The sequence below is a fragment of the Colobus angolensis genome, unplaced genomic scaffold (assembly GCF_000951035.1).
Source record: "Colobus angolensis palliatus isolate OR3802 unplaced genomic scaffold, Cang.pa_1.0 Scaffold369, whole genome shotgun sequence".
In the NCBI taxonomy this organism is placed as follows: Eukaryota; Metazoa; Chordata; class Mammalia; order Primates; family Cercopithecidae; genus Colobus; species Colobus angolensis.
Window position 1 is genome coordinate 1,306,592 of NW_012117032.1, and position 27,203 is coordinate 1,333,794.

At 40.1% G+C, this 27,203-nt stretch overlaps 1 protein-coding gene across 1 annotated transcript in view; it reads right to left on the reverse strand.

The window, feature by feature from the left end:
* PHLPP1 (PH domain and leucine rich repeat protein phosphatase 1) overlaps nucleotides 1-27,203 on the reverse strand; it is a 264,871-nt gene that overhangs the window by 120,524 nt on the left and 117,144 nt on the right. Inside the window, exon 3 of the mRNA XM_011953596.1 lies at nucleotides 21,368-21,493. Within this exon, the coding sequence (XP_011808986.1) occupies nucleotides 21,368-21,493 (126 nt within the window). The remainder of the gene's footprint in view (nucleotides 1-21,367; nucleotides 21,494-27,203) is intronic.

Sequence of the window (27,203 nt, forward strand, 5' to 3'; positions counted from 1 at the left end):
CTCTCCTGCTGCTAAAAGTATCCAGAAGTAAATCTGCATATGTTCTGCTAGGTTGGGCACGGTGGCTCACATCTGTAATCCCAGCACTTTGGGAGGCCGAGGCAGGTGGATCATTTGAGGTCAGAAGTTAGAGATCAGCCTGGCCAACATGGTGAAACCCTATTTCTACTAAAAATACAAAAATTAGCTGGGCGTGGTGGTGGGTGCCTGTAATCCCAGCTACTCAGGAGGCTGAGGCAGCAGAATCGCTTGAACCCAGGAGGCTGAGGTTGCAGTGAGCTGAGATCATGCCATTGCACTCCAGCCTGGGTGACAGAGAGAGACTCTGTCTCAAAAAAATAAACAGTTCTGCTGATGGAATATTTGAGGTTAGAAGAAATTACTGTGCACACATGAAAGCTAAAGGTATACTGGGGTGAGAAAAGCTGGGCAGGACTTATCTCTAAAGACTTTACCAAGAAGTCTGACTTTGCATTTTACCTATTTTATCTTTCTGTGAATTTTCACCATTAAATAAGAAAAAGAAAATGCCAAACAGGGCCAAACCACTCATACAAAGAAAGATGTAAAAAGAGATAGAATGTTAATGGGTCTGAAAGTAGGTGCAAAAGCACCACGCCACACGGGATTCCTATGGCATTCATAGGAAGTGGATGGGAACCTGTTTATAGAAAGTGAGGTTGAAAGCTCTGCTAGTTAGTGGAAGCATTCATTCAAAAACATGTGTTGAACATCTACTTAATGGTGTGTGGCAGGCCCTTTATTTCCTGAGATACAACAGGAAAACAAGACAGACACAGTCTCTGCCCTGAATGAGTACACATCAAGAGGACAGGGTAATTAAGATACTACATGATAACTGTTACAAGAATAGGAAGTGCAAGGACACAGAACGGAATCCCAGGGGTCAGAAAAGGATTCCCAGAGGATGTAATGTCCGAGCCCAAACTTGAAGCCTCAGTAGAAATCTTTTTTTTTTTGTCTGCCCCAAATCCTTTCTCTTTCAACTCATGATCCTAAGGGGAACTGCAAACAAAGTACCCAGATGCTCTGGATTCGTGGGTAGGCATGCACGCCAGGTCTGAGCAATCTGAGTGTCCTATCTCCTGAAGCCACAGGCTAATCCAACAGGTGCTGGCATGGGACCCAAGTTAGGTTAATCAAAGGACTTCTCTGGGATTTACATATTCTGAAACCAGGAGAGAAAGAGAATCAGCTGCTTAGAGCTGCAGTTAAAATGAAGGAGCTAGATCCATATGTATCAATCTGACTTGATACAAATGCAAACTGCAGCATGACACATTCCATTTATGAAAATACTTTTTAACATAACACACACACCTCCATATATTATATGGATGAATAATTATATGTGCAATATATACCATGAGATCATAAATTTCTATTGTTTTAAGCCACCGAGGGTTTGTTAATATGTTAACAACAGCCACAGGAAACTGACACAACCCTTCTTTATTTTTTCCATTGTACTTTTCATTTTCATTCATTCAACATGTTCACTGAATATCTACTAGAGGTGCCAATTACTATTCTAGGTGAGCCCTTAACTTACTTCAGAAAACAAAATGAAGATCCCTCCCCTATTAAGCTTTCTTTACAAATAAATAAATTATACGTTAAAAAAATTGGTAAGCACTACGAATAAAAAAAAAAACAGCTTGAGAAAGGGGGTCAAGATTGCTAGGAAGGTGGTGGATTGTAATTTAAATAGGTTAGTGAGGGTGGTCCCCACTGAAAAGACAACATTTAGCAAGGAAAAACAGGAAAAGTTGGCTGATGGGATTTATCTGGAAGAATATGCTGCCAGGTAGAGGAAGTACCCAGAGTTAGAGAACCCAGAGTTAGGCCCTTAGAGAACCATGCTTTAGCCAGGTATGGTGGCTCATGCCTGTAATCCCAGCACTTTGGGAGGCTAGGGTGGGAGGACTGTTTGAGCCCAGAAGTTTAAGACCAGCCTGGGCAACATAGTGAGACCATCATCTCTACTAAGAAAAAAAATTTTTAATTAGCTGGGCGTGGTGGTGCGTGCTTATAGTCCCAGCCACTTGGGAGGCTGAGGTGGAAGGATCACTTGAGCCCAGAAGGTCAAGGTTGCATACCACAGCATTTCAGCCTGGGCAATAAAGCCAGATCCAGTCTCAAATTTAAAAAAATAATAATAATACAAAAAATTTGTAAAAGGAGCATACTTGGCATGTCTGAGGGACCTGAGAACACTGATAATAAGGCAACGAGCTCAGAAGGTAAATGGGCAGGGGATATGGGGCAACCAGCAGATCCTGTGGGACCTTCAGGCCTTGTAAGGACTCTGGCTTTTAAGGTGAGTGAAATGGGATGTGTGGAAACGTTCTGAGAAGTGTGAGGTGATCACCAATGTATGGTCAACGCTCCATATTCACTGGGGATTAGTTCCTGGACCCCAGCAGGTACCAAAATCCACAGATGCTCAAGTCCCTGACATAAAATGCCACAGTACACTCAGCCCTCCATGTCGGCAGGTTCTGATCCACGGTTGGTTGAATCTGAAATGGGAAACTCGCAGGTAAGGAGGGCCTACTGTACCAAGGAATTTTCTTATTTTTTCTCTGCCTTTGTCTCTATATTGTAAGCTCCATAAAGGAAAGAATTTTTCTATTTTGCTTACTGATATAAACCCACGCTGAGTACTTGGGAGGACCCTCAGAACATCTTGCTGGAAGAATGGCCAGAGGATGACCTTATACCTCCTCCTTTCTCACCAGGCGGCCGCTGCATCTGGTGCATCCTTTCATGTGGCAACCACTTTGAAGAAGACAAATTCCATTTCAAATGAAGCATCCCACTAAATACTCCCTTTGGACTATTTAAGAGAAAATGATTTAACATCAAGTTGTATTGGCTTCCTTTCCTCATTCTAGACCGTAAGCTGTTTCTGCTGGAAACAAGGAGGAGGAAACCACATTAACGAGGCTACAAGCAAGGGCAGTCCTGTGTGAGCTATGCAGAACTAGGAACGTCTATCATGACAGCATAGACTCATCATGTTAACATGGCCACGAGGCAGTGAGCTGCAAAGATGACCACAAAAGCTACCACTAGCTACACCACTGCCCAGTCCCATGAGCTGCAACAGAATGGGAGATTTAAGTGATTCTACTCAGAGCAACCTGGGCACATCAGGGCTCTACCACAAAAAGAGGAAAGCACTCTACTTAGAAGGTATGGTTTGATTCCGAAATGAGAAAACTACCAGCTGGACTATCTAAAGAAACTGTGACCCACCTACACAGCAGCTATTAAAACTGAGATCCTGCCTGAAATAAGAAAGACCTACATACATAAAAAAAATATTAATCAAAAAACCACATGTACACACCTCAGAGCAAGTAGCCTTTATTATTCTAGCATTTTCCTTTTCCAAGTAACAATAATAATAATAGTTAACATTTAAGTAGTGCTTTCTTTGTGATAGGCACTCTTCCAAGAGCTTAAGATACAATATTTAGCTTAATCTTCACAACAACTCTGTGCAGTAAGAACTTACCCTTGTTTCAAAGGTAAAGGTTAAACTGAGTCAAAGAGTGTGCACCTAAGGCCTGTTTAAAAAGTAGCAGGATCAGGCTGGGTGCAGCGGCTCACACCTGTAATCCCAACACTATGGGAGGCCAAGGTGGGTGGATCATTTGAGGACAGGAGTTTGAGACCAGCCTGGCCAACATGGTGAAACCCTGTCTCTACTAAAAATACAAAAATTAACCTGGCATGGAGGTGGGTGCCTGTAATCCCAGTTACTCGGGAGGCTAAGGCAGGAGAATCACTTGAAACTGGGAGGCGGAGGTTGCAGTGAACCAAGATTGAGCCATTATACTACAGCTTGGGTGACAAGAGCGAAACTGCATCTCAAAAAAAAAAAAAAAAAAGTAACAGGACTAGAGTTTGAACAAGAGCCTGTACTATTAACTCTATGCCATCAGGTCAAGACCTGGAATAAAGTTCAGATCTCACCAGAAGGGAGGCTCCTCTAATCCCCATCATAAAATAACATAACTAGAGCAAAGAAAATTAGATGTACTCCTCAGGATATGTTTAAGCCTTAGAAATGAGGACGAGGCGGTCAGAGACAGTGAGTCCTCCTCGGGAGAAGCAGTAGAGACCATCTGCTGACCAAATACAGATTTCGGAGGAGCGGTGAATCCCCATGGGGCATCATTCCTTGACATCATAGGCTCTGCCTACTCCAATCCCACACAACTTATCCAACTGGGCAATGGTGATGCCATCCAGTGAGCACCTAATCAAAATTTAAAAGCTTACAGGAAAAGTATAAGAGGTTATAGAAATTTGGGAAGTGAAATAAGCATACATAGAAGGTGCCTCAAATCTTTGGTACAGAAAGCTTCTAAAGGATCTCATAATTAGAATATAAATTCCTTTTTGGCAAAAGCTACTGTACTTATAACCACAGACAAGACAGTTGAAGGCACAAAGGTGAAGTCCACACAACTTGACATACAGGAGAAAGGGCACCAGCTGAACAGTATGTGGGGTAGGTAGGAACAGTTCTACTTACTAGCAACGTGACTTTGAATAAGTCACTTCCTTTACCTGTCCTTCAGTTTCCTTATCTCTAAAGTAGACTAACACCTGCCCTGATCACCTTAACAAGTTGCTGCAGTAATACCATTTTATCCATTTAAAAAAAAAGGAGAGGTTCTGTAGACCAAGTATCCCCGCAGCAACGTCTACCACTGCAAGCAATAAAAGTCTGTAAAACAAAAAAGTCTACGAGATATAAGCCAATGCTCTTGTCATCTTGAGCAATTACACGGATAAACTGCAATCAGCCAGACCATCAATGAACTACAAATGTATAGATTCAAGTTGTGATTAGTTGAAGGTAACTGTGGCATCGAAAGTCAGTTTCAGCCTGTATTAACAATAACAGGCTGGGGGCAGTGGCTCACATGTGTAATCTCAGCACTTTGTGGGGCCAAGGGGGGCAGATCACTTGAGGTCAGGAGTTCGAGACCAGCCTGGCCAACATGGGGAAACTCCATCTCTACTGAAAATACAAAAATTAGCCGGGTGAGGTGGCAGGCACATGTAATCTCAGCTACTCAGGAGGCTGAGGTAGGAGAATCGCTTGAACTCGAGGCAGAGGTGGCAGTGAGCCAAGACCGTGCCACTGCACTCCAGCCTGGGCAACAAGAGCAAGTCTCCATCTCAAAAACAAAACAAAACAACAACAAAAAAAAAAAAAGAAAAAAAAGTAAGGCTAATTGAGTTAGTAAATTAAATGGGACTTTTCTATCACGATGGACACACTCTGAGAGATACATCAAAATGAACATAATCTCCAACTACCTGCTCAGGGTGTCTCTTTTTTTCCCAAATGACTTGTAAATATACACGGGGGAAGGAGGGTTCGTTGGGTCCTCAAAATATTTCCTCTAAAGAACACTGCACTATTAAAAAATGCTAATGTGAACAACAAAATTTTCAGATGACTCAATGGGTGGCCACACATTTCTAACATATTACTCAGCTTGACACTTTCTTAAGTCATTTCTTTGCCTATTATTAGGACCCTTATGACAAAAATGTCCCTCCTCCGAGTATGGCTGGGTTGCATTTCTAAACCAATCTATCTGTCCTATCCTTACCCTATCCCTGCCATGCTTTCAAAATTCTCATCTTCCCTTGCAAGAGGACTGTACTACATCATTCGTCTTTCACAGGCAAGGGAAAGTTCACAGTAACATTCATGTGATGTTTTTTGTCCCCTCTATACTTTAGTCAAGTTGTATTTATCCTTATTATGTGCATAGCATGCTCAAAATTAACCAGAATGACTCTAAAATGTTTGGTTAAAGCAGCTGAAACAGCACAAATAATCCTGCTTGTGTGAAGTAAAAGACTGCTGTCAACCTGCCAGGCATGGTGGCTCATGCCTGCAATCCCAGCACTTTGGGAGGCCAAGGCGGGTGGATCACGAGGTCAAGAGATCAAGACCATCCTGGTAAACATGGTGAAACCCCATCTCTACTAAAAATACAAAAATTAGTTGGGCGTGGTGGCGCGCACCTATAGTCCCAGCTACTCGAAAGGCTGAGATAGAAGAATCGCTTGAACCCAGGAGGCAAAGGCTGCAGTGAGCTAAGATTATGCCACTGCACTGCACCACTGCACTCCAGCCTGGTGATAGAGCCAGACTCCGTCTCACCAAAAAAAAAAAAAAACGGCTGCTGTCAACCAGCATTATGAGTCATTAATTGCTCTAGTGTAGTCTTCAGTGGCTTGGGAAATTATGCTTCTGGCTACAGGGATAGTCTCTGGGGAATAAGAATTATAAACAATTCTTAACCTTAGCTGACCTACTTTTAATTCTCATCTCCCAAAGAATGCTTTGGGAAGACATGAGGTAGGAGAATATAAATTTAGAATAAAGTTTATTAATATTTATCAGTTAAGCATTCTAACAACTCTACTTGTTTCAATTTTATCTTTATCAATACAATTTTATACTATTTTATATCAAACAAAACCTTGAATTTTAACAAACATTTTAATTTCCACTGCTTCACAACATGCAATCATTTCTTTAAAGAAATTCTATAGAAGGATGGGTGTGGTGACTCATGCCTGTAATCCCAGCACTTTAGGAGGCCAAGGCGGGTAGATCACTTGACTTCAGAAGTTCAAGACCAGCCTAGGCAACATGGTGAAACACCATCTCTACAAAAATTTAAAAAATTAGCAAGGGTGGTAGTGAACATCTATAGTTCCAGCTACCCAGGGGGCTGAGGTGGAGGACTGCCTAAGCCCAGGAAGTCGAGGCTGCAGTGAGCCAAGATTGTGCCACTGTACTCCAGCCTGGGCACTACAGCAAAATTCTGTCTCAAACAAAAAACAAAACAAAACAAAACAAAACACAACTAAATGGGTGTGGTGGTTTACGCCTATAATCCCAGCAGTTTGGAAGGTTGAGGTGGATGGATCACCTGAGGTCAGGAGCTTGAGACCAGCCTGGCCAATATGGCGGAATCCTGCCTCTATTAAAAATACCAAAATTAGCCAGGCATGGTGGCACATGCCTGTAACCCCAGCTACTTGGGAGGCTGAGGCAGAAGAATCGCTTGAACCGAGGAGGTGGAGGTTGCAGTGAACTGAGATCACGCCACTGCACTCCAGCCTGGGCAACAGAGGGAGACTCAGTCTCAAAACAAACAAACAGACAAACAAATAAACACACAAACACTATAGAAATGCCTTAGCTCGACCTCAAAGCTTTTCATAATGACATCTCATCTTTTGCTCTTATACTAACGTATTTAACAACAGATGCAGAAAACATTCCTATAACATTAATTACATCAGCTGGGCACAGTGGCTCACGCTTGTAATCCCAGCACTTTGGGAGGCCGAGGCGGGTGGATCATGAGGTCAGGAGATCGAGACCATCCTGGCTAATACGGTGAAATGCCGTCTCTACTAAAAATACAAAAAATTAGCTGGGTGTGGTGGCTGGCGCCTGTAGTCCCAGCTACTCAGGGGGCTGAGGCAGGAGAATGGTGTGAATCCAGGAGGCGGAGCTTGCAGTGAGCCGAGATCGCGCCACTGCACTCCAGCCTGGGGGACACAGCAAGACTCTGTCTCAAAACAAAAAAAATTAATTACATCATATATCTTCATAATGTTCCAATAAAAGCATATCAAAGCTACCAGTTTTATACTTAAAGATATACAAGAAATAAAATATGGGCCAGGCACAGTGGCTCATGCCTGTAATCTCTACACTTTGGGAGGTTGAGGCGGGAGGACCACTTGAGTCCAGGAAGTTGAGACCAGTCTGGACAACATAGCAAGACCCTATCTCTACAAAGTTAAATTAAAAAATTGGCCAGGTGTGGTGGCACGTGTCTAGAGTCCCAGCTCCATGGGAAGCTGAGGTGGGAGGTATCCTTGAGCCCAGAAGCTTGAAGCTGCAGTGAACTATAATTGTGCTGCTACCCTCCAGCACGGGTGATGGGGAAGATCTTGTCTCAGAAAAAAAGAAAAGAAGATTACACAAATTATACAACATTTAAAATGATTCAAGGTAATGACATAGCAAATCAATGAAGACAACAGGAAAATCCAGGCAGGCTATGAGAGATGGGCCAGGCACAGTGGCTCATACCTGTAATCCCAGCACTCTGGGAGGCCGAGGAGGGCGGATCATGAGGTCAGGAGTTTGAGACCAGTCTGACCAACATGGTGAAACCCCGTCTCTACTAAAAATACAAAAATTAGCTGAGTGTGGTGGCGCACACCTGTAATCCCAACTACTCAGGAGACTGAGGCAAGAGAATTGCTTGAACCTGGGAGGCGGAGCTTGCAGTGAGCCGAGATCGCACCACTGCACTCCAGCCTGGGCGACAGAGCGAGACTCCGTCTCATAAATAAATAAATAAATAAATAAATAAATAAGAGAGATGGTATTCTATGAGGGCAAGAGCATTTGGAAGAAGTAGGACCTAAGATTTTAAAATGATGGGCTATGAGGTACCTGTTAAAATATAGTTCAAAGACCCAAAAATAAGAATATGGAGAGAACTGCAGGCTGGGGAAGAAAATAAAATGAAACGAAATCCCTGGCTCACTGTTCCAGGACCAAGCTATAACAGTATTTAAAAAGCCAATCAAGAGAACTCCAGATCAAGAGATCCTCCAAGGTATCTCCAGCTCTCTCTGCCAGCAGAGGTGAGGGGATGGGACTGAGGAGGCAGCACGTGTGGGGCCATCAAGCTAACCTGAGTGAATCATTCAATATACATTTATTATTTGCCTTTTATGAACCAGGAACTGTACCAGGTACTGGAGAGATGCAGTCTTTGTCTCCGAAAGCTTAGCCTCTTGAGGACACACACATCTAAATAACTATGATTCACTGAAGACGATGCAGTGAGAGCACACACAGGGCCAAGAACAATCCTCAGAGCTCCACGTCGACAGCATCAGTGCCGACACAGTCCCCTCCCTTGACAAAATGAGCCACGTATTCACAGACACTTCTGCTACATTCGTCCAGTGAGCTCATCATGCAGCCAAAAGTGAAAATGTGGACCCGGCACCTGACTCTTTAGGAGTCAGATGCAACTGTATAGGGTCAGAGGAGATGTCACCAACAGCTTTCCAAAATCATGAGCCACCAGTGTCACTCTAGCAGTTATCTCCCTCCCACACACACAAACCCCATTGTGTTTCGCAGTAACAACAAAAAAATAGAGTTCAGCTTGGGTGGAGATCAAATCTGAACTCAGAGTTCCTTCCTGAGTTCCTTATTGGCAAAATATGTATAAACAATCTCTTTCAAATGTTACTACCTGAGAATGTTTCTGAACATCATGGCAGCATTTCCCCAAAGGTGACAGTGCCTTAACAAAGGAGAAATGAACCACGAAGAACTTACATTCTAGCTTTCTATTAAAATACATAATACAAATACTATTCAAGTGGTTTTACTACTAGAAATGAACTACTTGTTTGTTTGTTTTTTCTCCCCGAGATGGAGTCTTGCTCTGTTACCCAGCCTGGAGTACAGTGGTGCAATCTCGGCTCACTGCAACCTCCACCTCCCGAGTTCAAGCAATTCTCCTGCCTCAGCCACCTGAGCAGCTGGGATTACAGGTGCCGGCCACCACACCCAGCTAATTTTTGTATTTTTAGTAGAGATGGGGTTTCAGCATGTTGGCCAGGCTGGTCTCGAACTCCTGACCTTGTGATCCACCTGCCTCGGCCTCCCAAAGTGCTGGGATTACAGGCGTGAGACACCACAACCGGCCTCTTTTGTGTTTAAAATAAAAAAGAAAAAAAAAATTGATGTTTAAGTTCCAAGTCTAATACACAAGGTTCAGTATGTTTAATACAGAATTCATAGATTGTTTTTTTCCAATTATTCCACTATTTCCTGCTTTATAAAATAATAAATTAGACTAGTGGGTAGAAGAATTTAACCCTTCAGAGCAGATGTAGAAAGTTTAATTCTCTGGGTTAAAAATACTGGGGACTCAAAAAATCCTAAGTACATAATGGGAACTAAACTTTAAAGGATATATACATGTATGTATGTATGTATACATATATACACACACACATATGTGTATACATACATACATATATGTGTGTGTGTGTATATATATTGTTTTGTAGAGACAGGGCCTTGCTATGTTGCCCAGGCTTGCCTTGAACTCCTGGCCTCAAGTGATCTTCCCCACTCAGCCTCCCAAAGTGTTGGGATTACAGGTGTGAACCACCATCCACCATGCCTGTTAGATTTTTTTTTAATTTTTTTTTTTGAGACAGAATCTCAATCTATCACCCAGGCTGGAGTGCAATGGTGTGATCTTGGCTCAGCCTCCCGGATTCAAACAACTCTCCTGCCTCAGCCTCCTGAGTAGCTGGGATTACAGGCATTCGCTACAATGCCTGGCTAATTTTTGTATTTTTAGTAGAGAGGGGTTTCACCATGTTGGCCAGGCTGGTCTCCAACTCCTGACCTCAGGTGATCTACCCGCCTCAGCCTTCCAAAGCGGTGGGATTACAGCCGTAAACCACCACGCCCGGCCACCTGGTAGATATACATTTAAATTGGTCTAAACCCTCAGATTAAAAGAAATTAACTTTAAAATATAACATGACCAGATACAGATATCTGGTTAATCACATATACTAAGTTCCTGATATATCAATATTTGACCAGTTTGCAAAGAATCAGACAACAGTCGTTCCCTCACCATTGAAAACAATTCAGTCTGCTTTGAATGACTCAGAAAGCATCTCAGACGTCTTAAATAACTCTTGGTCATCATTTAAGAGGAATGAGTGATGTAGAGTGACTATGCTCAAGTGTCTTTTAGCAGCATACTCCAATAAACAGACTGCTTGAGAAATTACCCTCTGTCATACTACCGGGCTGCCTGGATTCAGCTGCCAACTTTGTATATAAAGTACCTTATTGAGATATTTTCAGTAAATCTCAGTTATTATTTAAATCTTTGTTTTCAGTCCCTTCCAACTACTGTAAAACACTGGAAGTATAATTAAGTAAAAGGAATAAGGTAGTAGAACCTAATGCATAAAGCAGTAATTGAATACTTTATATATCAGTTCCCTCATCTGCAAAATGGGGATAATAATATCTAAAAGATATTATCTTTTGGTATTAAAAACCAACCACAGGCTGGGTGCAGTAGCTTGTGCCTGCTATCCCAGTACTTTGGGAGGCCAAGGTGGAAGGACTGCTTCAGCCCAGGAGCTCAAGGCCAGCCTGGGCAACACGGCAAGACCCCGCCTCTACAAAAAATACAAAAATTAGTTGGGAGTGGTGGCGCATGCCTGTGTCCTGGCTACTCGGGAGGCTGAGGTGGGAGGATCACTTGAGCCTGGAAGGTCAAAGCCTGGAATGAGCTGTAATCATACCATTGCACAGCAGCCTGAGCGACAGAGTGAGACCCCAACTCAAAAAAAAAAAAATCAACAAAAAACCAACCTCATAGAATTGTTATCAGCACCTACTTCACAGGGCTACTACAAAGTATCTTGCACAGTGCTTGCCAAATAGAAAAAGTTACCAAAATGTTAGTTATTACTATGTGCCTTATTGTTGTCACTATAGTATCAATTTGGTACAGTAAATAATTATATTGTTTACAAAACAGATCAACGAGTTGAGGGACGAAAAGAGCAAAAATATTTTCTTTTAGGGTTGACCTCACAAATGGGTAACTAATTCACTTTGGACATAATGTCTAAAGTAGGGAAAATAATGGTCACATATTCTGTGCTGATCAGATGAGATCTGCAAGGATGTCAACAAATCAGAGAGCACCCAGGAAAAAAGCTATGAGATAAAGTATCTGAGAACCAAGCGACAGAAGGAATTGTTGGAATTGCCAGGGATACTTCTGCTGAAAATAGACGGCTAAGGAGCAGAAAGGGCAGTGCAAGGGCACGGATCCTGGCAACTCAACAATACTCAGAGGTTATTAAATAGGAAAAGGAGTCGAATTTTCTTGCATTGTACCAGATAGAAAAACTTGGGTCAATGAGTCAAAGCTATAGGAATGAAGACTTCAGCTCACTTATAAGGAAAAACTGTCACATCAGACACTACAGATGTTGGAAATGCCTACAGACATGGGTGGGATGGTGTGACAGTCTGATCTTTTCCAAATCTTAAGTTTCTGAACTAAGAGTCGTTCGTTGTTGAAGACTAGAATTCAAGGTTAAACTAAAGAATGTTTTCAAAGAAAATGTCAAATAACTGGTGGCACAATTCTTTTAGAAAACTGCAGTTAATATTAATATTCCCTTCTTGTCAACTACCTTACAAGGGCCCTTACCAGTATTAAAACAACATTTTACAACTTTAAAACGTAACTGTAAGTTCCTCCCTTGAACTCTAGAAGTTATTTTATTAAAGATAACATTTATACAGATCAAACCTACAAGTATTTTAAAGTACTAATAACAGAAGTATAGACCCCAACCAAACTTCTTTAAGGTCTCCTGGGAAAATGTTTCCAGAGTTCCACCAAGAACACACAAGGAACACATTTCCATTTGCTGAGGTCGTGGCAATCCACATGGAGCCTGGTGCCTGGCACAAAGAAAGGACAGAAGAGTCCTCTCTTTCCTCCCTCCCTCTCCCCATCTCTCTTTGCTGGACAGTGAGAACAACAACTGCTAATTCCAACACAGATGGAGAAAGAAAGGGGGAAGAGATGAGAAGACAGGAGGAAGGAAGATGGAAGCACATTGGATGCATTTAAAATGGTATCAGTATAATTATACAAATGAGAACTGCTTCACAAAAACATGCTTCTTTTGTTATGAGATGGTAAACAAACTAGGTATTTTTGCCATTTGTTTACAATTGGATTATCAAACTTTAGAGAAAATAAAATTAAATAGTTCTAAACTGAAATAGCTTTAGAATTGAAGTAAAAACCTCTTCTTCAGGAATATATTAAGTAGGATTTCAGAAACAAGAGCCGCTACAGGAAAAAGAAAAAAAGGAAGGAATAGAAGGGATTAGCAGTGTGGAAATAAGTCAGATATAGATGAAGTATAATTATATCTGTAAGGAGATCATTCTGTTATTTTTTTACTGACTTAATTTTAGTGTAACAAAAAACTTAATACAATCCAAAATATGTTACCTTCTCCCTAAATTCAAAGCAGAATTTAAAAGTTCTCTAACTTCATAGACTGCTGCCTTCTAACTGTAACAAAGATTCCATAAGGTAATTTTTTACATAACAAATCCATTACTATATTGGAAAGTTAATGATAATACTGGGTAACTTACAGTCATATTTCTACGAGAAAATGAAATGGAACTAGCAGGAAATTTACTGGCCAGCACTCATTTACTGTAGCTTCTTATTTCTTTTTTTTTTTCCACACTTCTCAGACTTGTGTGATATGATCTTTACAGGATATCTCTGCAAACTGCCTCTGCACATACTTGACCTATCCTTCTTGAAATGAATTTACTTTTCTTGTCCGCAAGGTGAACACCTATTTACCCTTAAAAGACTCAGCTTGCCCACTGCCTCCTTGAAGTCTTCATATACCCAAATATCTCATATATTAACTCATATACTAAATTTCCAAACTTTTCTCACAAACTTTTCTTGTCTCTACAGAATTGGTACAAGAGCAATCTTCTCAGGATTCACGTCATTCAGACCCACAGTTCCATTTATTATTATTATTATTATTTTTTTTTTTTTTGATATGGAGTTTTGCTCTCATTGCCTAGACTGGAGTGCAGTGGTACCATCTCGGCTCACTGCAACCTCCGCCTCCTGGATTCAAGCGATTCTCCTACCTCAGACTCCCAGGTAGCTGCGATTACAGGCACCTGCCACCATGGCTGGCTAATTTTTTTTGTATTTTTAGTGGAGACAGGGTTTCACCATGTTGGCCAGGCTGGTCTTGAGCTCCTAACCTCAGGTGATCAACCTGCCTTGGCCTCCCAAAGTGCTGGGATTACAGGCGTAAGTCACTGCACCCAGCCCCTTCATTCCATTTAGATTCTATAGTAGGCTTGTTAGATCAAAGGGCCCTTGATTCTTCATCCAAAAACACTAGGTGTAAAATGTGAAGTGAGGGTTTCCAGAAAAGCCCTTGACTCCTCAGTAGAACAGTATTGATAGCAAAGCTTCTTATCATTACAACCTCAAAGTCACAAACTACAGCACAATCCCTAAAGGACAAGTGGCAGACCATGCTAACAAAAGGCAGCAGACTTCCTGAACTACACTTCAAGTTAAGAGGCAAAATATGGGTAAAAGATGTCTAAGTCATATTGAAGGGTTCCTTGTAATTACATCTAATAACACAAATCGATATGTTGGAAACCTCAATCTTGTTATACTAGAATAATTTGACTCAATTGATTAGTTAAGTATTCCTTGAGTAAAATCTAGACAGTAAGATACTGTTTCTAAGCAAATGAAACCAAAAGTTCAACTGTGATTCACCATGTGCCTTACTCTTATTTAAAAGGGTGATGTTTGCTCATCATTTCATGGGATCGTTTGGCATGAAATGTGGCTCCGATTTGCCTACACTGTGCATGTTTAGGGTGCACTCCAATCACAGCAACCAGAAGTTCAATGCAGTGACTTTTTCCCTCAAGTCAATGGCCTAGAATTAAACACTACGTTAATACTGAGAGCTACACAGCAGGAGAGATAACGACTGTGACAGTCACAGTCACCTGCAACTGTCAGCCACTGATCAGCACAGAGAGAGAGACAAGCAGACAGGTTCATGGCCCTCCAGGAGGCCTGAATTTACAATGCTGTTTTCATTGTCACCATGTTATAACCAACTAAACTGGCCAGGTTTGAGGTCCTTGGAAGAGGTCATGCTGTGCCTTTTCCTTTTCCCTACACAAGAGAACTGGGACAATTTTTAAGATAAAATGCTTATGATTAGACATCGTGTCCCTAACTGCAGGGCTCCATCACTTTCAATTTAGTCATGTTACTATTCAGATTCAAAATACTGAATTTAGAAGTGTGCCATGTAGTAAATTGTTCTCATTTTCATCTAGCTCTAATCAAAATTTAAGAGCATTACATCTGCCTAATAAAAAGTTAAAAGCGTAGCTTACAACATGCCCTTTTCCATAAGTGTTGTATATTTTCTTGGGTATCACATGCTACGTTGCTATTTCAGGAATAAGACACCTGAATCAACCCTCTAATCTTTATCTGAATTATCCATTCTTTAAAAAACACACACACATAGATAACGGTGTTGTAAGAAGAGTAATTGTAACAAGAGTCCTCATCTTCTAGAGTTATACACACACATGTGAAAATAGTTGTGAGTGAAATAATGTCTGGGGTTTGCTTTGTAATAATCCAGAGAGAAAGGGGGCACACCGATAACAGCCCACTGACCAGGAGATGGTAACTGTGGAAGCCGGGGCACAGGTGTGTGGGAGTTACTACATGATTATCTCTATTTCAGAACATTTGACATTTTCCATAATAAGGAGTAAAAAAAAAGGGGGGGGGAGGGACACAACACTAAGTCACTGACCTGAATCCACTTTTAATCTTCCATGGAAAAAAGAAAAATACTTTATTTTTATTTATTTATTTATTTATTTATTTATTTATTTATTTATTTATTTATTTAAGATGCAATCTTGCTCTGTCACCCAGGCTGGAGTGCAGTGGCACAATCTTGACTCACTGCAACCTTTGCCTCCTGGGTTCAAAAGCGATTCTCCTGTCTCAGTCTCCTGACAAGCTGGGATTACAGGCACCTGCCATCACGCCCGGCTAATTTTTGTATTTTTTGTAGAGATGGGGGTCTCACCATATTGGCCGGGCTGGTCTTGAACTCCTAACCTCAGGTGATCCACCCTCCTCAGCCTCCCACAGTGTTAGGATTACAGGCATGAGCCACCGTGCCCGGCCAAGAAACAGACTTTAAAGTAGAATAATACGGTGTTACAGAAGTTACTAAACTTTTAAATTAAAACTAAGACATGCTACAGATTCACATGAAAGCCTAACTTTGAAAAGAATTCACAGGATCAATCAACATATCCACAATGAACGCACTGTAAAAAGTGGACCACCAAGATGGATACCCAGGTCAGCATTACTCATATAACTGATAGGAGCTCTTCTGCATGTTCCTGTTACTCCCTCAGCTTAGCCGTAGCCTTTTCATATCACTGACCCTCCAACCACTTTGAAAACATGCTGGATACATGTACCTATGTTGAACAAACACCGTTTTTAAACTGTATATAAAGGAGGTTTACTCAATTTTTACAGCATGCTGTGCATTAATATTTTAGGAATGAATTTACAACCAATATATGTAATCCTCCCAGAGGAGCTCTTCCACACTGTCTACCACTAAAATACATCCAAAATAAAAACTCTAAAGAGACTGCCTTGGGTATTATTTTGGCAAGTAATATTAAGTGCTAAGGTTTAAAAACCGTAAGTATATAAGAGCCTATCTTGGTAAAACACATCTGATTAATAAACTTCTATAAATTTTCCCAAAATCAAATGAAACAAATCAGAACAAAAAGTAACACCTCTCTTGTATCTGAAAATCCAGAAATAAAAACTGAAAATAAAGAACTTTCCTTTTACATTACATTCCTTTTACATTAATTCATTTTAATTTAAAAATAATGGAAATTTGTTTCTTTTTTGGCCTCCTACTCTGGGGTGGGGACAGTTATTAAAAATCAGAAACTTTTGTTTCTGTTGGTTTGTTTTTCTTTTAAGTCCTTATCAAAATGAATCCTAATCTAAACATCAAGATGTAAAGACTATTCTGAGAATGTTTTGTTTCTCAATATGAAGAAAAGAAACTAAACAATTCCATAGTAACAGTGTGACTAAATGATGTAACTTCCTAATACCTACATAGGAGGAAGAGCAGATGACAACTGAAGGAGGAAACTGGAAGCCGGAGGAGCTTATAACAATCAACCTTACCCATGTCAAATTCCCTGTAGGCATATATTCCCAAATGGAGCGAGATTCTAGTCTACTCTCCCTAGATGCTAGGTTAAAAAGGAAACGACATTATCGCAAGATTATTCTCAACATATAACGCTTAAAGAAGGGTGTGGCCATGTTTTATATAGGATTCAAACGCAAATAGGGCGTTCCTTCACCCATTTCTTTTATAATATCTAACCTCTTTTAATCAGTCCTTTCCAATTCATTTGTCCTTAATTCACTAACCGTAACTGCTAAACATTTTTGAAATATGTATCTGTTTTTTAAAATTGGAGAAGGGAAAAGTACTGTATTGAAAATCTGCATTTACTAGGCTGGGCGCGGTGGCTCACGCCTGTAATCCCAGCACTTTGGGAGGCCAAGGCAGGTGGATCACCTGAGGTCAGCAGTTCGAGACCAGCCTAGCCAACATGGTGAAACCCCGTTTCTACTAAAAGTACAAAAAAATTAGCCCAGCATGGTGGCGCACGCCTGTAATTCCAGCTACTCAGGAGGCTGCGGTGGGAGAACTGCTTGAACCCAGGAGGAAGAGGTTGCAATGAGCCGAGATCACACTACTGCACTCCAGGCTCAGCGACAGAGCAAGACTCCATCTCAAGAAAAAAAAAAAAAAAAAAAAGAAAATCTGCATTAACTAAAATGTATCACCCTCTATTCCCCAAAACTTCTCAGGAGGAAATCATTTCCCCAATGTCTGCCATCCTTTCCCCAAAAGGCTGCCATGGTTGTTAAGAGCAGCAAAAGGTAACTTGTTCAGACAAACCAAGACCCATGTCTTTATCTGCTGAAAATACATATGCAAATAGATAATACTTTAAAATATTATTTGACCAATCAGGGATGACAGTCATGAAATTATTTTATGGAGTTAGTTAGTTCTACTCACTTACTATGTGCCAGTATAAATCTATTATATGCATATCTCATATAAGCTCTAAAAGGTAAGTATTATTATTCTCCTTATTAGATGAAAAAGTTTAAAATTTGCAACTTAGATAAAGCCACATGACCAGGAAATGGTGGAATCCATGCCTGCCTTACTTTGAAACTCAAATTCTTGACCCCAACACTACACAGCTTCTCTAATGAAAGCCTTTCTAAATGGAAAGAAGGTTAAAGTTCTTATTCTAATTAGTTGTAGTCAATACCAGTAATCTAAGATAATCAAATCAAAGTCCCTCTGCCCTCTTAGAAATACTCAGCTCCACTTATTATAAGTATAAAATGTATGCTGTATATGTATATGTGTGTGAATTATTGTCTACATACAACTGCAGGGCATTTCAGCACTTTTGAGGAATACCTCATCAGTATTTCTCAAAACTGTCAAGGTCATGAAAAACACAGAAAAGTGGGCCAGGTGCAGTGGCTCACGCCTGTAATCCCACAACTTTGGTAGGTCGAGGTGGGCGGATCATGAGGTCAGGAGTTGGACACTAGCCTGGCCAACATAGTGAAACCCTGTCTACTAAAAACACAAAAACTTAGCCGGGTATGGTGGCTTATGCCTGTAGTCAAAGCTACTCGGTAGGCTGAGACAGGAGAATCACTTGAACCTGGAGGTAGAGGTTGCAGTGAGACAAGACCATGTCATTACACTCCAGCCTGGGTGACAGAGCAAGACTCCACCTCAAAAAAAAAAGAAAAAAAAAAGAGAGAGAGAGAGAGAAAGAATGAAAAACACAGAAAAGTGAAAAACTGTCACTAGAGGAGACAAAGGAGACATGACAATCAAATGCAATGTGGTATCCTGAATTAGATCTCAAAACAGAAAAAAGGCAATGGAAAAACTAGTGAAATCCAAATAAAGGTCAGGCACAGTGGCTCACGCCTATAGCTCCAGCACTTTGAAAGGTCAAGGCGTGTGGATCACTTGAGGTCAGAGTTCAAAAGCAGCCTGGCCAACAAGGTGAAACCCCATCTCCACTAAAAAGACAAAAATTAGCCGGTCATGGTAGCACATGCCTGTAATCCCAGCTACTCAGGAAGCTGAGGCAGGAGAACTGCTTGAACCCAGGAGGCAGAGGTTGTAGTGACCCAAGACCGTGCCACTGCACTCCAGCCTGGGCAACAGAGCAAGGCTCTGTCTCAAACAAAAATAAAACAAAAAAATAAATTCCACAGGTTAGTTCAGAGTTATGTACTAATGATGGTTTCTTACACTTGAGAGATATATTGTAGTAATACGTCTGGTAAACTGAGTGAGGGGGTTGGGAAACTATGTTTGAGAACTCCCTGTACTATCTTTGCAACTTTTCTGTAATTATAAAAGCATTCCAAAATAAAGAAAAAGTTAATAATGTAAAAGTTGATTTAAAATATCAACATCTCTATACAGAAAGAAATGTGCTGCACTTTGATCCTAGTTAGGCATTTTATTCTGAATAAAGCAGAGTGTAGGCAATTGACTCACTGCTTTCAATCCATAAAACCACTTGTATACAAATGCATACAAAAGCACAATAAAAATGATAAATTATAAATATAAAAGCCCAATTATTTAATATCTCCTCAATCTGTAACCACATGAATAATTTTAAAACCAGACAAGTATACTTCTAATATCACATTAATTCTACACATGAATCTGAACAAGGGTCCTCTTCCCAACTTTTTCCTGCAGGAGTGCTGCCTTACACATTTAGAACCTCCATTTGTCTACTAGGTTGAGAGAATTTTCTAAGCCCTATCAACCGAAACTCTCTACCCACTGCTTCTTCTCTAAAAGGAAGAAAAACCAATTCTCCTAAATGATATTTCATCATCAGGCAACGGTTTTTACCTGGTAATTCAAATATGGCCAGTATTTCAAAATGATTTTCTAGATACTGTTCTCTGATTTTCTCTTAACTGTTTTCCAACGTTATTTCCTTACTCATTCACTTGACAAATAACTACATCACACAGCAATCTGAATCACACTGAATTAAGAGAACAAGTTAAATTATCAATTCAAAAATATGAAAGCATATTCCATTGTAATGCTCCTGGCACCCTAGAGAGATTTCATCATTTCAAAAACAACACCCAAACCAAGGCACTAAGGACTGTAATCCACCCCATTATTTTACACATAATTCTCTAAATGAGATATAAAAACATTCTTACACAGGTTACCTGAAATATCACCATTTATTTGTCTTATTTATAATGTTACTCTGGTTTACATTAAACACAAAAGTACTAGATAGTATATAATTATATATAACTATATATAATTATTATATAACATTTTTGAAACATATATCTGGTTTTTAAAATTGGAGAAGGGAAAAGTACTGTAATGAACACCTGCATTTACTAGGCATTTACTATATATAAAATCTGCATTTACTATATATATAATTATATATAGTAATTAAATATAGATTATACAATTATAATTATATAATTATAATATACAATATATTATGTAATGTACATAATATATAATACATAATTATATTATAAATAATATAATAATATTATAGTATATATTATATACTATATATTTTTTTAATTCGGAGTCTCGCTCTGTCACCCAGGCTGTAGTGTAATGGTGCGATCTCGACTCATTGCAACCTCCACCTTTCTCATGCCTCATTCTCATGCCTCAGCCTCCCCAGGATCTGTGACTACAGGTGCATACCATCATACCCGGCTAATTTTTTTGTATTTTTAGTAGAGACAGGGTTTCACCATTTTGGCCAGGCTGGTCTTGAACTCTTGAACTCAAGTGATCTGCCTGTCTCAGCCTTCCAAAGTGCTGGGATTACAGGATTGAGCCAGTGTGCCTGGTCAAAAGTACTATATATTATTTCATGGGACAGGGTGATCTTATTAAATCAGAGGAATATAATGGCCAAAATAAGATAAAAAAATTAAATCACTGAAAAGGCAGAATAAAGGTGAAGGGGAGATGGTATAATATTGGACTATTTATATGAAAAAACAGTCAGAGAAAGAAGGGAAATTTGTAGCAATTCTCTGGGTATTTTGTGGTTTTACAGTTGTCTTAGCCTGGACCAGTCCCTCAAATATTCTCAATCTCATGTTTTTTATCTACAACATTAAGAGAGTAATGCCAGTCTACAGACCAATTTATTTTTAAGTATAAACAAAACTGGGCAAGTAAAAAACAATTTTTAAAAAGCCACTTTTCAGGCAAAATTAGTTTTTAAAAAACTAAAAATTGCTAATCACTGGCAGTATCTGGGGGAAAAAAAAAAGTGTGTGTAACTAACTATATTTTAGACCCGGCTAAAGCAGAAAGGAACTTTGCAGCTAGCTAGAAGCTGAGTTGATTCCTGGGTTAAATGCTTGCTTACCTTGGAGACTTGTCGCAGCCACCTTAAGTATTCTGTGAAAGTATCAAAGCAAATGTAGTAAGTCTGGCTTTGGGGTCCAGAGGAGCTAAATGCTAAACAGTGTTGGTGCTTTTTCACTTCTTCTACCTATAAAAGCAAACAGAGAGAAGCAGAAATAAGTCAGACAGCAGAACCACTGATGTATTTCACTAACTATGTCTCTGATCAAGGAGCCTGCATGGATTTGCATCTTTCCCTATATACATTACTCATTACTGAGAACTAAGTTCCTGCATATGATCGCCCAATTTGAATTACAAGGAAACCAAAAAAAAGAGGAGTTTTATCTTTACTATATTTCCCCACCACAGTGAAATTCTCCTCTTCCTGTTTAAAATTAGTCCAGACTCCCTTTCTTATTCTTCTAACCTAACAATAGGGTGGCTGGGGTTCTTACTTCCTCTTAGAAATTTTACTTAAGATTTTACGTAGGAATTTTTACTTAAGAAGTCTTCAAGCATGTTAAATAAGTATTGAAAACATACTGTTAAACTGAAATTAACCTGAAATAAAACCCTACCATGAGAACTTTCAAGTCCTAATGATGCAGTGAAATACAGTCAAATCAAATTTCCACTCCTTGTAAGTTCTTCACAAGGGGAAAAATACACACAAAAAGTAACATTATACAAACTTCTACATTTGGAAACTTAATAACAAACTTCTAAACAACTCACAGGTGAAAGGAGAAATTACAACCAAAGTTTTAAAACTCTTAGAACTAAACAATTACAGAAAAACCACATATCAAAATCTACACGTTGCAATAAAAGGAGATATATCAAGGGAAATTTATATATATATATATATATATATATATATTTCAACTGAACTCATGTATCTTTTGATACTTATATTGGAAAAGAAGGTAGAACATTAATTTGACCGGCATGCACCTTAAGAACTTGGAAGGAAGCCCAGGCGAGTTGGCTCACGCCTATAATCCCAGCACTTTGGGAGGCTGAGGCACGTGGATCACCTGAGGTCGGAGTTCCAGACCAGCCTGGCCAACATGGTGAAACCTCTCTCTACTAAAAATACAAAAAAAACTTACAGCTGGGAGCGGTGGTGGGCGCCTGTAGTCCCAGCTACTAGGGAGGCTGAGGTGGGAGGATCGCTTAAACCCAGGAGGTAGGCTGGGCGCGGTGGCTCACGCCTGTAATCCCAGCCCTTCGGGAGGCCGAGGTGGGCAGATCACGAGGTCAGGAGATCGAGACCATCCTGGCTAACATGGTGAAACTTCGTCTCTACTAAAAATACAAAAAATTAGCCGGACGCAGTGGCAGGCGCCTGTAGTCCCAGCTACTCAGGAGGCTCAGGCAGGAGAATGGCGTGAACCTGGGAGGCGGAGCTTGTAGTGAGCCGAGATCGCGCCACTGCACTCCAGCCTGGGCGACAGAGCAAGACTCTGTCTCAAAAAAAAAAAAAAAAAAAAAAAAAAGAACTTGGTAGAAAAAAAAAAATCAAACCTCCAAACTGAATAAATCCAAAATTGAATGAAGGCTATGATAAAATAGCAATTGGTGCAATGAAAACCAAACATGTAATAGAAAACATTAAAAAAGCAAAATACTGATTCTTCGAGAAAACTAGTAAAATTGATAAATCCTCTGGCAAGAAAAAATGATACATCCTCTGGCAGGAAAAAGAGAGCAGACACTTATAAATAATATTAACAATGAAAAGGGAGACACAGCTACAGATTCGCCAGAGATTAAAAAGAGAATATTATGAACAATTTTGTGACAAATTCTTAGAAAAAATATGTTTTACCAATAGTACTAAATAAAGAAAAAACAAAAGCCTAAATAGTCCTATCAGCCAGGTGCAGGCTCACGCTTGTAATTCCAGCACTTTGGAAGACTGAGAGGGGCAGATCACTTGAGCCCAGGAGTTGGAGATAAGCCTGTGCAACATGGCAAAACCTTATATCTACAAAAAAACAGAAAAACAAAAGTTAGCTGGGTGTGGCAGTGCACACTTTGTAGTCCTTTGTAGTCCTACTCAGAAGGCTAAAGTGGGAAAATTGCCCAAGCCTGAGGAGGTCGAGGCTATACTGAGGAGTAACTACACCACTGCACTCCAGCCTGGACAACAGAGTGAAATCCAGTGTTAATAAAACAAAACAAAAAATTAAATAGTCCCACAATTTTTGTTTTTTTTTTTTTTGAGACGGAATTTCACTGCTTGCCCAGGCTGCAGTGCAGTGATGCAATCCTGGCTCACTGCAACCTCCACCTTCCGGGTTTAAGCGATGCTCCTACCTCAACCTCTTGAGTAGCTGGGATTACAGTCTTGGCCTCCCAAAGTACTGGGATTACAGGCATGAGCCATGCCTGGCCCCTATATAACCATTTAAAATACAGGAAGTTTTTTTTTTTTTTTTTAATGTCTCAAAAAAATATCAGGCCCATATGGCTTTACAGGTAAGTTTTACCAAAGTTTCAAAAAACAGATCAACCCAAACTCATGCAAACTCATCCAGCCAACAAAAAATGAAGGAAAACACCCCAACCCATTTTATGAGGATAGTATAACCAAGACCCACATGAGAACAGTAACAGAAAGGAAACTTACAGGTAACCACAGTCATAAAGATTTATCTTGAACAAAATGTTGCATCAAAATCCAATAATTTATTTTTATTTATTTATTTATTTTAGATGGAGTCTTGCTCTGTTGCCCAGGCTGGAGTGCAGTGGTGTGATCTCAGCTCACTGCAACTTCTGCCTCCCGGGTTCAAGCGATTCTCCTGCCTCAGCCTCCCAAGTAGCTGGGATTACAGGCACCTGCCACCGTGGCAAGCAATTTTTGTAATTTTAGTACAGACAGGGTTTTACCATCTTGGCCAGGCTGGTCTTGAACTCCTGAGCTCGTGATCCACCCGCCTCAGCCTCCCAAGTGCTGGGATTACAGGCATGAACCACCATGCCCAGCCTTTTAATTAATTAATTTATTTATTTATTTATTTTAGAAAACCCAGTAACTTAAAAATATATATACATCAGGAACAAGGCCAGGCACGCCAGTGACTCACCCCTATAATCCCAATACTTTGGAAGGCTGAGGCAGGCGAATCATTTGAGGTCAGGAGTTTGAGACCAGCCTGGCCAACATGGTGAAACCCCACCTCTACTAAAAATGTAAAAATTAGTCAGATGTGGTGGTGCGTGCCTGTAATACCAGGTACTCAGGAGGCTGAGGCAGGAGAATCGCTTGAACCTGAGAGGTAGAGGATGCAGTGAGCTGATGTTGTGCCAGTGTGCTCCAGCCTAGGCAATACAACAAGACTCCGTCAAAACAAAGAAAAAAAAAGAACCAGTTGAATTTACCTCAGATAAAGAAAGACAGTTTAACATAATTAGAACTACAAAACAATTAACCACATTAATGGATTAAAGACACCCATACTATTATCCCCACAGTTGCAGAAAAAGCTGTTAGTAACTTCATTCAGGCTGAAATGAAGGATAAAAATTCTCAGCAAACTCAGAAAATAACAACTCACTTAAATTGATCAAGGGTATTTATCAAACATCTAAAGCAAACTCCAATGTTAATGATGAGATATCACTCTCAAGATCATTGATAAGGAGCCAGGTGCGGTGACTCACACCTGTAATCCCAGCACTTTTGGGAGGCCAAGGCAGGCAGGTCACCTGAGGTCAGGAGTTCGAGACCAGCTTGGCCAACATGATGAAATCCATACTCTACTAAAAATACAAAAATTAGCTGGGTGTGGTGGCGAGCGCCTGTAGTACCAGCTACTTGGGAGGCTGAGGCAGGAGAATGGCTTAAACCCGGGAGGCAGAGGTTGCAGTGAACCGAGAATGTACCACTGCACTCTAGCCTGGGTGACAGAGAGAGACTCTGTCTCAAAAAAAAAAAAAAAAAGGAAAAGAAAGAAAAAAAAAGATCATTGATAAAACAAGTAAGTATCTACTGTCTCTATTCAAACTAGATATTCCTACCCATAACAGTAAGACCAAAAAAAGGAAGAAATTTGTCATCATTTGAATATTATATGATTAGCTATACAGTAAACAAAAAAACCTATAGGCATCATATTAGAACAAACCAGAAAATTTAGCAAGATTATAAATCAATACTCAAGATCAATACTCAAAAGCCAACTCTGTTTCTATAAACCAAACAGAAAATACAATTTTAAAAAAATGCTATGTAAACAAATTGACAGATATCAAGCAAAAGGTTTCTTAGGGATGGAGAGGAGTGCGAAAGGGTGGGAGGAAAGGAGAATAAAAGGGTGGGAGGAAAGGAGAACAAAGGGACACCAGGAAACTTCTGGGAATAATGAACATGGTCACTATCTTGGTTGCAGTGATGGTTTAATGGGGGAATACAGCAGTAAAGTGTATGTGGAGAAAAAACACTTGTACACTGATGTGAATGCAAAATGGTACATCGACCTTGAAAAACAACTTGGTATCATCTTGCGAAAGTAAATGTGTATGTCCCAGAGCCCAGTAACTCAGCTCCAAAGTGTATACCCAATAGTAGTATTTCTCAAGGAGGTCATTATAGGAATTGTGGATTGAATAGTTCTTCATTGTCCCCTGTGCAGAACTCTCTAATACTCTGCATATTTTAATCTCTCTGCCTCTGCCTTTAAATGCCAAGAGTGTCCCCTGCAGCAAAGATAATGTTATTCACCAATCACTCTATCTACTTCTCCACATTTCTCAGACCCCTTGCAATTAAGGTGGAGTGACGTGACTAGTTCTGGCCAAAGAGCCACGGAGAGAAGTGGCATGTGTCACTTCTGCATCTAAACATACAAAGCCCATGAATGATGCTCCAGTTACCTCTTCCCTTGCCAAAGCAACAAAGGGAAGTATAAAAGAGCCAAGACTTCATCAGGCTGGGTCCCTGAACAACTGTGTGACAAAAGAAACTCCCACACCCCAAACCCACCAACCCACAACAGACACATAATATGAGAAATAACTGTTATGACCAGTCACTAAGATTGGGGGGAAAAGAGGGGTGTTACCATGGCATTATTTAAGCTTATATTAACTGATATGTTCACTGTTCAATCATCTGACCATCAAACATTCCTACATATAACCAAATGTCCCTCCAGCATAGTAACTCCACTTGGAAACTACTGTCTTAGAAAAAGTACTTGCGTACCAGGAGGCATATCAACATAAGACTATAGCAGCAACATTGTTTATAACAACAACAAACTGAAAGCAACCCAAATGTCCATCAGCAGGAAAATTACTTAAGAAATTATGAAAATTGTGGAATGTTTAGAGTAGACATTATAGAGAAATGAAAACCACATAAGTAACATGTAATCTTATTATGAAACACTGTATTAGGTGAATAAAATCAATTACAGAAGACCACAGCAATTTATCACTTTTATACACACCAAAAACAAGCAAAATATAGATACATGGTAAAACTTATTTCAAGAAAGGAAAAAATGATGAATACACATTCTAGGACAGTGAATCCTTCTAGGGCTAGGGGAGGCAATGAGACATATGTAAAGAGAACACAGGTAGATGAAACACTGGTGTTGATATCGCTACAGTTCCTACATTCAGTAGTGATTAACAATTCTTCAATTTATTATACTTCATAATTTAACAAATATTAATTAAAGTACAATATTATCTGGCCAGGCAGGGTGGTTCACGCCTATAATCCCAGCACTTTGGGAGGCTGAGGTGGGCAGATCACTTGAGGTCAGGAGTTCGAGACCAGCCTGGCCAACATGGTGAAACCCTGTCCCTACTAAAAGTACAAAAATTAGCCAGGC